Source organism: Condylura cristata, unplaced genomic scaffold, assembly GCF_000260355.1.
Source record: "Condylura cristata isolate star-nosed mole 26May11 unplaced genomic scaffold, ConCri1.0 scaffold00017, whole genome shotgun sequence".
NCBI classification, from domain to species: Eukaryota; Metazoa; Chordata; class Mammalia; order Eulipotyphla; family Talpidae; genus Condylura; species Condylura cristata.
The window spans coordinates 11175660-11188379 of NW_004567118.1; the positions used below are offsets into that span (position 1 = coordinate 11175660).

The 12720-nt window shown below is 44.1% G+C and overlaps 1 protein-coding gene across 2 annotated transcripts; it reads right to left on the reverse strand.

The window, feature by feature from the left end:
• Window positions 1–375: 375 nt before the first annotated feature.
• On the reverse strand, window positions 376–8285 carry LOC101633106 (zinc finger protein 34). 2 transcript variants are annotated; one of them, XM_012726564.1, is made up of 5 exons: window positions 8248–8285; window positions 5930–6017; window positions 5548–5674; window positions 5026–5145; window positions 376–2665 (listed from the first exon to the last, which is right to left on the reverse strand). In XM_012726564.1, exons 2-5 carry the CDS (start codon window positions 5960–5962, stop codon window positions 1305–1307), a joined length of 1641 nt encoding a protein of 546 aa, XP_012582018.1. In that variant the 5' UTR covers window positions 5963–6017; window positions 8248–8285; the 3' UTR covers window positions 376–1304. The 2 variants fall into 2 exon arrangements, with proteins under 2 accessions (XP_012582018.1, XP_012582019.1); XM_012726565.1 differs by lacking the exons at window positions 5026–5145; window positions 5548–5674; window positions 5930–6017; window positions 8248–8285 and adding an exon at window positions 4342–4416.
• Window positions 8286–12720: the final 4435 nt, after the last annotated feature.

The following is a 12720-nucleotide window of genomic DNA, read 5'->3' on the forward strand; positions in this document are numbered from 1 at the left end:
CTATGCAAAATATATAAAGAACTCTCACAACTCAACAGCAAAAAAAATCAAATAACCTAATTTAAAAACAGGCAAAGGATAATACCACCTCAAGATCACCTGTTCTGACTCTGAAAGGAAAAAAGACATTTCTCCAAAGGAGATCTGCAAATGATCAATAAGTATCTAAAAAACATGTACAAGTTAGACATTAGAAAAATGCAAGCCCAAACTACAGTGAGACACCATTTCAATGCATTAGAATGGCTATTATTTTTTAAAAAATAGTAAAATGTTGTTAATAAGCAAAGGTGTAGTAGCAATGTTATGATGCTTTGCTATGAGGGAATGTGAAGCAGTACCATCATTATGGAAGTTTGAGCATTCCTCCAGAAGTTAAAAAGAAAATCATCATGTAAATACTCCAAAATAGAGACAGAAACTTGTATACGAATGTTCATAGCAGCATTATGCATATTAGTCAACAAATGCATGGATAAACAAAATGTTTCATTTATATACAATGATTATTATTACACCATAAAAATGAATGCTGTTCTTATACAGGTTACAACACAAAAAAATCTTGAAAACATGCTAAGTGAAACAAGCCAGACATAAAGGACAAATAGTGTATGATTTTACTTACATATCCCTAGAATAGGCAAAGATATAGGGAAAGGAAATAGAAAAGCCTTGCTAGTAACTGTGAGAAGGAGAGAATGGAGTGTTATTGTTGAATGACATCCTGTTTGGGATAAAAAAAGTTCTGGAAATAGTGCTGATGGTTATATAACATTGCGACTGTACTAATGTCAGTGAATTGTAACTAAAATATTGTCAAACTAGTACATTTTATATTATGCATATTTTAACTCAAAAATGCAATTATCTCTGTTAAGTGACTGGGAGAAGTATGAACAATGTTAACTTCTCATAACATGTAAAATAAGTAAATATGTGGAATTCTCCACAATATGAATCTTCTGGTATTAAAGAGTTAGCAATTGTGAAGTTCTTTGATGCTGCAATAAGCATAACAGTATTTTCTTTAAAATGTTCTTCTGTGTGTCTGAAAATAAACAGACTAAGTCAGCAGTGATGAATACTTTTATTCTAAGTGAGGAAGATTAAATTAACTTCTTTTTGCTCAGAACTTTCTCTTAATTTCTATAAAATGAACATGCTCTGCTTTTAAGATTATTTTATAATTAAATAGAAATGCCCTTTCAACTAATGACACCACTATGTGGACAATAAATAAAGAGGTGGGATGAATCATGTGGAAAAAATAGACAGTAGGACTCATTGGTCCTCCTTCATCATCACATTGAGACATCTTCCCGGAGATGAATCCTCTGATGCTGGAACACATTGGAACTGTGCCGGAAGGCCTTTCCACACTCACTGCATTTGTAGGGCTTCTCCCCCGTATGTATCCTTTGGTGTTGGATGAGATAAGTACCCTGGCTAAAGGCTTTCTTGCAAGCACTGCATTTGTATGGCTTTTCTCCGTGGTGTGACCTCTGGTGGTGGATGAGTCTGGAACTGTTATGGAAGGCCTTCCCACACTCACTGCACTTGTAGGGTTTCTCTCCTGTGTGGATTCTCTGATGCTGGATGAGGTGTGTGCTCTGGCTGAAGACTTTGCCACAGTCATTACACTCATAGGGTTTTTCTCCGGTGTGGCTTCTCTGATGTTCAACCAGTTTGGTTTTTTGGATGAAGGCTTTCTCACATTCATTACATTTATAGGGTTTCTCTCCAGTGTGAATTCTTTGATGCTGAATAAGGTTAGAACTTTGGGTAAAGCCTTTGCCACATTCTTTACACTCAAATGGCTTCTCTCCAGTATGAGTCCGACGGTGTCGTATAAGGATTGAGCTGTCACTGAAGGCTTTTCCACATTCATTACACTTATAGGGTTTCTCTCCAGTGTGAATTCTCTGATGATAGATAAGAGAAGAGTAGGCACTGAAGTGTTTCCCACACTCACCACACTTGTAGGGCTTCTCCCCGGTGTGAATTCTCTGATGTTTCATGAGATTGGGCCTTCGATTGAATGTCTTCCCACACTCATCACAATGGTATGGGATCTCCCCTGAGTGCATCCTTCGGTGATTGATGAACTCACAGCTCTGGCTGAAGGCTTTCCCACACTCATCACACTTGTAGGGCTTCTCTTCACTGTGAAGTCTCTGGTGCTTGACAAGGTTAGCACTATACCTGAAGGTTTTCCCACAGTAACCACAATAATGCAACTTTTTTCCAACAGTACTTTTATGATCTTGAGCAGCTAAATTAGCATTGAAGATTTCCCCAGAATCATGCACTATATTTGTTTTCTTTGACCTGTGTACACGCTTATGGTTATTGAGGTATGATCTCTGTTCGAAACTTTGTTCACATATATCACATTTGTGAGGTCTCTGATCAAGGACAGGGCTTAACTCCAACCTGAGGCTTCCCCCAGACACTTGGCTGCTTTCCTTGTTGGTCACCATGACTGGCCTGGGGCCTCTCTGCCCTCCTGACTTGTCCAGGTTCTCCTCTGACTCCCTGACATGCTCATGGGGTTCTCCAGGCTTAGATCCCTGTAGAATAGTTCCCCTGAGTTGGCCCAGTTGTTCTCCATTAAGCATCTCCCCTGAAGTCAACTCCTTGTACTCAGTTCTGGACCCATGAGCTGAAACAACAAACAGAATATCTCAAGGTCACCTGTTCTGACTCTGGAAGGAAGTTAGGAAGATGCTTCTGACCACCTATTGAGTATCAATTCAGTCATCAGCAAAGTCACAATGGCCTTACAGAGATAAGACCTTGCAGTTCAAAGACTTAAGGAACCTGATAAGGGCTACAGCCATGTGGTAGTGTATTTAAAACCAGAATTAGACCAACTTTAACATCCCTGCTCTTCCTGCCTGCCTTCTGTCCTCAAAACCTGCCCAAATGAGACTGTTTCTGCCCTCATTACAAAGGGAGAAAACATAGAGACTTCATAGCAGCATGTAACTAGATAAGGGAAAGGCCCCCAAAATTCATGGAGAACATTTGACAAAGAAATTAAGGCTGGCCCTCCCTGGTGGTGCAGCGGGTTAAAGGGCAGCACTGCAAGTCAGCCACAGTCACTTCAGTGTGAGTTTGATTCCCTAGCCCAGGAGGTGATCCATATGGTGTGGAGACCTCTCCTGCCTTGCCTGCTGCTCCTCTCAGCAGTTTACTTTGTCAGTATGCCTGTTCTGCTCCCCACTTGTCTCTGGTGAATCCTGTCACCGCCCCTGTACCTCTGGCCTGTACCCCAGTTCTGTATGAATAAATCAATAAATCTTAAAAAAAGAAATTAAGGCTAAGAGTCTATTGCTACCTAACAACTGCTACATCATCTCTAAAAATACAGCAGGAAAACAAGCTGCTTCCCAAGAGGACAAAAGACTGAGCTCATGGCAACAGTGACGATGGAAGGATAGGGAGGAGCACACAGAAGCTAGGGTCGCTTGCTTCTCCCTAGCAGGCCATACACCGCCCTGGGCTCTCCAGGGAGTCCACCCATGTGCATCTTAAACTCATGGTGGCCCCATAGAATGCCTTCTCTTAGCCTCTCAATTCTCCATTCATTCCTTCTTTGCCTAAACATTCACATACTGACTCCACTTGTAGGTGCACACCACCAGAAATGCATTCTCTGTGAGCCAAGAAAGACAGTATACAACCCCAAACGGGGCAATGAATGTCATCACAGGTAGGATGGAGACTTAGTTGTGGTATGTTTATACCTCAGAATACTGCATGATGACAAAACAGAACAAACTGCTGCTTCATGCAATAAGGTGACCCTTACAATATTCAGACACCCTGAATGAGTCCAGACAGACTCAAGGGGTGGAATAGCCTCCAGAAGTCAAAGAGAAAGGTTCTATGGCCAGTGAAGGATGTCCAGTGGAAATGCCGTGAGCCAGAAGTTCATCCCTAGGCTATCTTCAAGGCATATACAAAAAGATAGATATCAGCATTCCGGAGAATTAAACCACAGAACACCCTTCCTGCTGGCACTTCCTCTGAAAACAGGAAGGAAGATTTGTGTACAGTTGGCCATCAAGTATCTGCAGGTTCCACATCAGAGGGTTCAACCAACTGTGGATTGAAAATGCATACTATGTAATTAGGCCCACAATGACTGCATCTATACCAAACATGTCAGACTGATTTTTTAGTGTCATAGTCCCTAGACAGTACAGTCTAACAACTACTTACATAGCATTTACATTGTGTTAGGTATTATACAGTAATTGAGAGATTATTTTAAGTATATGGGAGTATTTTGTAGGTTATATATTTTGTAGTTTATATATGCAAATACTATACCATTTTATATAAGAGACTTGAGCATCCTCAGATTTTGGTATCCACAGAGGGTCCTGGAACCAATTCCCCACAGATACAAAGGGTCAACTGTATAAAAATGGAAATGTATTTAGTGAAAAAGTGGGTAACACAGTAGTGTGCACGAGATCAATGCATTCCTGCTAAGAAGCAATATTTGTATAAAGGCATGGAATAGACAGTGCTAGAAAAGGGACAGCAGCATACATATTAATGAGACTTGGAATGATGTGGATCCTTTCATTTACCTACAATGGTCTATAATTAACAAGTAGGTTAACTGACAAGGGTGGAGTGAAGTGGTGGACTCCATACAGTCGCTATGTAATTCTAACCTCGTCATAGAACGTAAGTTCTAGTAGGCAGGGCTACATGGTTCCTGTGAACCCAATCTTATTCAAAGCACACTCAAATGCCCTCCCCTCTTTTCCTCCACCCACTCTTCCCCTTCTCACTTTCCTAGAAAACTGAGCTCAAAAATCCATCTACTGAGATATCCAGGCTGGAAAGGTGACCTGGTTTCAGCAAAGACCACTCTCTGCAGAAATTACTCAGAGCTCCTGTCCTGGCCCTGAGGCCCTGATGCACCTTCATTAACCAGACATTGTGAACCCCAACAAATATTTGTTCAGTGATTGAGTTCAGGTTATAGCTCCCCTCACGCACCTGAGTCATCGATTCTTAGTCGCTTTCTCCCCTCGGCGCCCTGCGTGTCCAGGACCCACGGCTCACCCCCTTGCTCCAACTGTGCAATCACCCCAGGTTTGGGACTTGCAGGTCCAGCTCCTAGGAAGGAGATGGGGCCTGGGGTTGGTACCAAGGATTCAGGGCAGTCCTACCCTAGAACTTCAGGGGGAGGGAAAAGGGTAAGTATAGGCACAGTAGCAAGTCTGTACACTCTCTGGAGGAAGGGCGTTGGTCATGAAGTTGAAGAGCTAAGCAGAGGGGATGAGATCAGGAGGCTTTGTGCACCAGAGGTACATAACTCCCCATCTCAGGCCTAGGGCAGGAGAAAATTCTAATTTGCAGTTCCAGGAAGAACAGGCTGTCCTTCCTTTGCACAGACCAGGTCATCCTTGGACAAGTATCAGTGGCACATGTCTCTGGGTGAGGCCCCTAGACCACCTTCTGGTAAGCACTCAGCCCCTAGAGATGTTCCTTAAACTGCATCCATGCAAGGAGCCTTACCCAGGGAGACCAGGTTGCCATAGGTTTCCAGCATCACATCCCTGTAGAGGCCTCTTTGAGCAGGGCCCAAATGGCCCCATTCTTCCTGGGAGAGAAGCACAGCCACATCCTCAAAGGTCACTTTTGCCTGGAATGACAGAACCCTGCTCAGGCCCAGGTATAGTTCAGGGTGGCCCTGAGTCTGCTAGGGGCAGGGTTAACTTCAGGCCTGCTCCTTTGCATGGACAGACTCCAACACTTGCATCACTGAGCCAGTTTACTTTGGGAGATTTCTCTGCGGGCAGCACTCCTGGCAGCACCCCAACCGGGACAAACTGACAGTATTTGCTGACCAGGCAGGGAAGCACTGGGTAGAGATTTCACAGGGAAGGGTGATGCTTACCTGGGGCAGAACAGAAAGACGCAAAGTTGCCATCACCTGGTGCCTTGGGCTTCCCAAGGATGATATGCAGAAGCCAGTCACTCAGTTGCTGAGGAAAGAGAGAACATGTGGAGGCTCAACCTGGCTCCTCTGCTGACAACTCATCCTTTGGGGCTCAGCTGAAGTCCTAAGCAAGCTGTTCTATGCCTGGTGCTTGACTTAGCCACATTCCCACAGAACAGACTCTGTACAGATCCTCAGGTACCTGCCCTTTCTCCCTCTCTCATATACTGCGTTGTTTCATTCATGAAGAAGACAAGAGTTACTACTTTATATGAAAGATAAAGATGTTTAAAGTTTAAATGTTTAAAGTTGAGAAGGAAAAGGAAGTGAAACAAAATCAACAGCACAGAGCAAAAACAAAGTATAGGAAATAAAAATACAAAATTAGGGTCCTCTCTGGTGGCACAGTGGGTTAAAGCACAGCACTATGAAGCTATAGTAGCAACTGCAGCATGAGTTCGATCCGTGCCCAGGGAGGTGACCCACATGGCGCAGCAGACTTCTCCTGACCAGCCCACTGCTCCCCTCAACAGTATACTCGTCAATCTGCCTGTTCTACTCCCCACTCTGTCCATGGTGAATCCTCTCACCACCCCCCCCACACACACCTCTGACCTGTACCCCAGTACTGTGTGCATAAATAAATAAATCTTTAAAACAATACAAAACTAGAAACAAGTCGAGTAGATGAGTAACAATGAAAAAAAAAAAAAAAGGATTAAAATCACCTGCTAGAAAGTACAGGATTCTCTAACTAGCTCCACAAAGTACACCTACATAAATGAAAGGCTGAATTAGCAGTATTGTTGAGGATGTGGAATGTTAAAACACCCCAGACGTTAATGAAAACTGGTGTGGTCGTTATGGAAAACATTAAAATAGAACCACTGGAAGATCCAGCAATTCTACTTTTATGTATATAAATCCTAAAAAAATAAAATGTGGAGTTTGAAAAGAGAGCTGAGCTCTACTTTCATTGCAGGATTACCCCAAGACCCCAAGAAATGTCCACAGGCAGGTAAATGAATAACATGTAGCGTGTTACGCTAAGTGAAGTAAGCCAGCCACAAAGACAAATCCTGTATGTTCTTACTTATAAGTGAAACATAAAATGATCCACATCACAGATGTAGAGAACAGTGGTGGCTGCCAGGGGTTGGGGGTAAGGAAAAAACATATGGGGTGATGAGCATAGTAGCTTGATTGTGATAATTATTTTGCAGGGCAAACATATATCAAAGTGTTAAGTTGTACATCTTACACAGAGACTATTCCTATTTGCCAATTATTCCTATTTGCTGCAATTAAACAGCATACACAACATGCTGCAAGGATATAGGTCAAAATGAGGCTTGCCTGAGGAAGTGAATGTGATTGGGGCTATGCATTTAAGGGTAGTTTCACTTTAAGTTTTCTTGCAAAGGGGAGCAGGGGTTCAAAACTACTGTGGCAAAATGGGAACTGTCAGTCCTAGCCATTGGTGTTTGCAGGCCCATTATCTGTATTTTGTCTTGAAAAAGAAGAAACTACATTAAAACCACAGTACCACCAAGGCCCCAGATTTTGAATAAAGGCCTAAATGAGGAGAAACATACACTTAGCTGTAGGAGAAAGGCGCTGGAGTGCCAGGAGCAAAAAGGTAGTGGAGAGGGAAGAAGGTACTGGGGAAACTGGCTGCCAAGGCTTGAAGAGCTGCCCTGACTTAAGTATGGGGGCAAATGGGAAGGGCATTAAGGAAGCTGTTGGCAGGGAAGAGGGTGCACCTTGGCGTTTCCTGTCCCCAGCTAGAGTCCCCAGCTGTTCGAAGGGAAAGAGGGTGAGACCCTTAGAACAGATGGGGGATCGGAAGGGGAACCCGGGCAGGGGAGGAGAGAGCAGAGCTGACCACGGCAGGCTTTCAGGGAAAAGGCAGCTCAGGCGGGGCTGGAGAGGCGTGCTGACCGGGGCTCCAGGCACCTTAGGCGTTGGCAGAGATAGGGACCAAGCAGGGCCTGCGCCGCTAAGCTACCAGGGCCCCTCAGGAAGGACCTGGCGCAACCCTGGGCGCCCTACGGAAGGTAACGGAGTGGTTGGCGGGAACCGGGAAGGGGCTGCCAGGCCAGGACGGAGGCCGTCGGCGGGATCGGCTCCGCAGGGACAAAGGCTTCCTAGGTCCAGGGACGGACCCCAACGCCCCGATCGCCGGAAGGCGGGGCGTCACCGCCCTTCCAGGAGGGAGGGTCTGAGCCCTGGCCCCAGAGGCCCGGCCGCCCCCGCCCCTGCCGGCCCACACTCACCTCAGCGCCGCAGAGGAGAGGCGGACCGACCAGGCCCCGCCTACCCCCCCATCTCACCAATAACAAGACGGCAGGAAGTGACGACACCCTCCCCTGAGGCCCGGCGGGAGAGTCGTCCAGCCTCTCTGGGAAGGGAGGACTCCAGGACTCGGTGGTGTGCTTCATTGGGTGCAGTGATTGCCCACTGCCTATAGGAAACCCTGACCAGGTAGCAGGCTGAAGCCAAGGCGCCCTAGCACTACAGGGTGTAAGCAGAGGATAGGAAGCTTTGGTGACCATTTCAAAATTAGCCACAGGCACACATTGGAAGAAGTGTAAGTTCAGTTCCTCACCACCACCATGAAGCAAAGGACCATCAAGCAAGCCCCAATACTTATAAGTATAAAAGCTGTGTATAACTATACTATTGTCTATCAAATGGCAGCTATCACCTGAGCATTCAGGGAGCCATAATCGTTTTACTGGGGCAGGGTCTGGCCTTGATGTTGATGACTGGTTATTTGTCAGAACAAAGTTTGCTGAAGGTTGGTTGTCTTCTTAAACAAGACAGTGCTATTTGAATTCATTGAAGAGTTTATCCTCTCAAACCCTGGAGCTGTTTCATCAATAGGTTCATTTCATACTCTAAGACTTTCTTTTTATTTCAACAATGCATATAACATTTTCATTAGGAGTAGATTCCATCTCAACAGACCTGTGAACATGGAAAAATTTCTACCTTGAACTCTCGCAAATCACCAGCTACATTAGCCCCTAGCAAGAGAGTTAACCTGGCCTTTGAACTTTGAAACCAGACCTAGACTTCTCTAGCTATGAAAAAAATCCCAGACGGCATCTTCTTCCAACAGAAACCTGTGATATTTATGTTGCAAATCTGTTTAGTAGATCCACCTTCATCCATGACACTACCAAGAACTTTTGGAGAATGTGCTGGTTTGTTTCGCACTTTTATGTTATGGTTTCTTTCCTAAAAGCTCATGAACCAACCATTGCTAGCATCAAATATTTCTCCTGCAGCTTTCGCACGTCCCTCAGAAGAATTGAAGAGAGTTAGGACTTTTCTTTGCATGAGGTTTTAGCTGAAGGGCTGGTTTGAGCTTCTATTCAGACTGCTAAAACTACATTCTCCATATCATCGATAAGGCTGTTTTGCTTTCTTATCATTCATGTACTCACTCTAGTAAGTTTTAATTCCTTCAAGAACTTTTTCTTTACATTCCTAACCTGGCTGACCACTGGGACAAGAGGACTAGCTTTAGGCCTGCCTAGGTTTTTGATTTGTGTTCCTACTAAGCTTAATTGTTTCTTGTGTTTTATTTAAATTGCGAGACCTGTGATTCTTCCTTTTATTTGAACACATACGAACCATTGTAGGGTTATGATTTTGCCCAATTTCAATATCGCTGTCTCAGAGAATAGAGATGCCAAGGAGAGGGAGAGCAAGAAAGAAACATCCTTTAGTGGAATGTTAGAACTTTCATACATCTGCCAGTTAAGTTTGCTGTTATGTGGTAGACATGGTCCTGACCCATCAGAACAATTACAATAGTATCATCAAAAATCACTAAGGATAGAGTACAAGACCAGGTATAATGTAATAATTTAAAAAAAATTGACTTGCTGCAAGAATTATCAAAATGTGACCAAAACACAAGTGAGTAGAGCTACTGGGAGAACAGCACAGATAGCATGTTAAGGGCAGGGGGCTACCGCAACCTTTCACTGCTTGGAAACTGCAATGTCTGTGAAGCACAATATGGTGAAATGCAACAAAGTGGGGAATTCTGTTCCATTAAACACTATCATTTTGGATTTCAACAACCCAACTTTCTTTTGGATCTTCCCAAAACTAATTTGGAAAGGATACAAAGTTGGCAAATAGATGTGGTCCAAGGAGCTCAATCTGAAACCACAACTGAATGTAAAAGAGAAGATTGTCTTGTGCTATTAGGAACCTGCATGTGTGTGTGTAGACACCTGTTCATTCTTGAGACCCGCTCTCCAGCTGATTCCATCTTCTCCTCACCCTTTTCCCTGACCCAGGAATTGAGTTGTAGAAATTCCTCTGTTTCCTATGTATTAGTATTTGTTTTTAGGAGATTGGAGGGAAGAAAGAGCCAGATCCAGGTGTTCATTCCCCTCTTACTTCCTGCATTTTGTTTCCAGCAGACCACTGCTCTTTTCAAGGTGGTCTACTTTATAGATTTGTCTCCTGGGGCTCCCTAACTTCTTTCTTCACATTTATGAGCCTTGGATTGTTACTGTCCCCAAGGAAGCCCATCCTTTACCTTTGCAAATAACATCTTTATGGACCTTTGTCAATTATAATTTGAGTGTGCTCCCCGACCTCCATCTCCTGCTGGGTCTCTAACTAAAGAGGCAGATGTCACTTAAAATAGTCACAACCACACAGTCATCTCTCCTACTTTTAGCCAAAAATTACCCTTCAACAGCTTAGCCTGGTGCTTTCCTATCCTTTCCTGGTGAGTTTTTAGAGAAAGAGATGCCATGTCTTCCCTCAACACATCCAGCATTAAACCTTCTTAATCATGTATCCAGCTTTAAATCAATCTTTGCTGAAGGAGATTTATACTTTACGCACAATGAAAATCCATCCCTCTTCCCATTTTATACTCATCACCGAGAACATAGGATAAGTGTGACAAAGGGATCTCAGACACCATCAAGTCCAGAGGTTTCCATCTGGATGCTTCTGTTTATGCCCGGTTCCATTTTCTAAACTTAAAAATATTTGTTTATTTATGCATACAAGAACTGGGCTCACCTCCCTGGCTGGAGATCGAATTCATGCTGCAGTGGCTGCAGACAGCTACATAGTGCTGTGCTTTAACTCGTTACACCAGTAGGGAGGGCAGGACCCCCATTTTCTAAATTTCAGAAATGATTCATGTATCTAGATTGAGGTTAATTGCCCCACAGGTGTTATTCTGTTATTTGAATGTTTCTAGTGTCTAAATTCTATCCAAACACACATCCCATGTGAAACATTTGGGGACTTATCAATCTACTTTTACTGTAACTCAGAGGTTATAGTTTGTTGCATAACTTGGAATACAGCCCTGATTTCCTTGCTCCTAATGATTCCTCTTTCCATTACATAATCCTCCTTAGATGAAAACTTCCTGCCCCAATATAGTTTTGTTATCATATTCTCTTCAGATAAATCTCCAAAAAGCAGATTGCCAGATAAGTGTTAGACTGAGAGCTAGATTCTTTATTATCACTTGGGAACTTACTAGAAAGGCACTCTTAGCCCCCACCACAAGCTGCCATATCTTAATCAGATCCCCAATATACACATTAGAATTTGTTACACCCTGGCCTAAGGAAGAGCTAATTCCAGATATATGGACAGCATGTATTTGGTGGTCAAGGTGGTCTGCTCTCCTGTGTCCAAATAAACAGGTAATTAAATGCCTGTTTTACCCAACTGCATGACCTGCAGTGGAATGGACTGTAAGAAGACTCACAAGGAGAACTATCTGGAACCTCTTTCTTTCCAAAACAGGAGGTTGGCATTGCTTTAATATGACACTACCAGTCACCTAAGAATTCAGAACTTCTAGAGTAAATTATTTCCTACTTGCTTTGTGTTATCTTCATGAGTTAGTGCTCCTCGAAAACCTGTGCCTCTTGTAGCTTATTGACTCAAACCTGCTCATGGAAAATAGGAAATTAAAATTGATGGAGATAGGGTAGAGAGGGGAAAGCCCAGCTGGACAAAGGGAAATCATTTGGAAATTACAAACAAAACAAAATATAAATCCAGGAGCCTGGGAGTTGAAAAGGGAAGTTTTATGTAATTCTAGCCAGCTGATGTCACTGCAGCTAGTTCTCTGGCTGACCGGAGAGGCCAGGGGGAAGGGAGATGTGGACATGGGAAGGACCCAGACATTATTCCTCTGGACCTGAGAACTAGGCTTATGTGTGCAGGATGAGGTCAGTGAGAACAAAGAGGCAGGTCTGAGTAAGAGTCAGGGCCATTTCCCTGCAGAAATTATTCTGCAATCTATAAAGAGGTCCCCCATGAGTTTAAAGCTTCATCACGTCCTGTGTTCCTCCCCCTCTCTCAACCAGTCTTTCCTTGGCTGCCTGAATCCATCTTCCACCTCGCAGGCAACGAGCTCATCTGTGTTCAGGAATGGGAGGGTCGGGGCCACTGACACACACCAGTATCCTGCAGCCTACTATTTCCTGCCTGTCCTGGCTCCCACCCAAGGCCCAGCATGACAGGTGGATGAAGTTCACCAGAAATCTCAGCCATGGGCCAGTTTTCCAGGAATGCTGCTGCAACTAGATTCACAAGTTAAGTCACCTCCCCTTCCCCCCCACCCCCCACCACCACCCCAGGCTGAATGGAGGGCCAACTGAATGGGGCAGAGTTGTTTTTTCTTTCCCCTCCCCTCTGTCTCCAGTCTGGATCCTGTGATTGTTTCAGCTGGTATACAGCAA

Bases quoted from the DNA above. Each gene is read 5' to 3' on its own strand.
- LOC101633106 (XM_012726564.1), bottom strand. From the start codon at position 5,962: ATGGCAACTTTGCGTCTTTCTGTTCTGCCCCAG. The intron at 5,675-5,929 runs GTAAGCATCACC...CTGTCATTCCAG, and splicing joins GTCTTTCTGTTCTGCCCCAG to GCAAAAGTGACCTTTGAGGA. The intron at 5,146-5,547 runs GTAAGGCTCCTT...TCTCCTTCCTAG, and splicing joins TGGCAACCTGGTCTCCCTGG to GAGCTGGACCTGCAAGTCCC.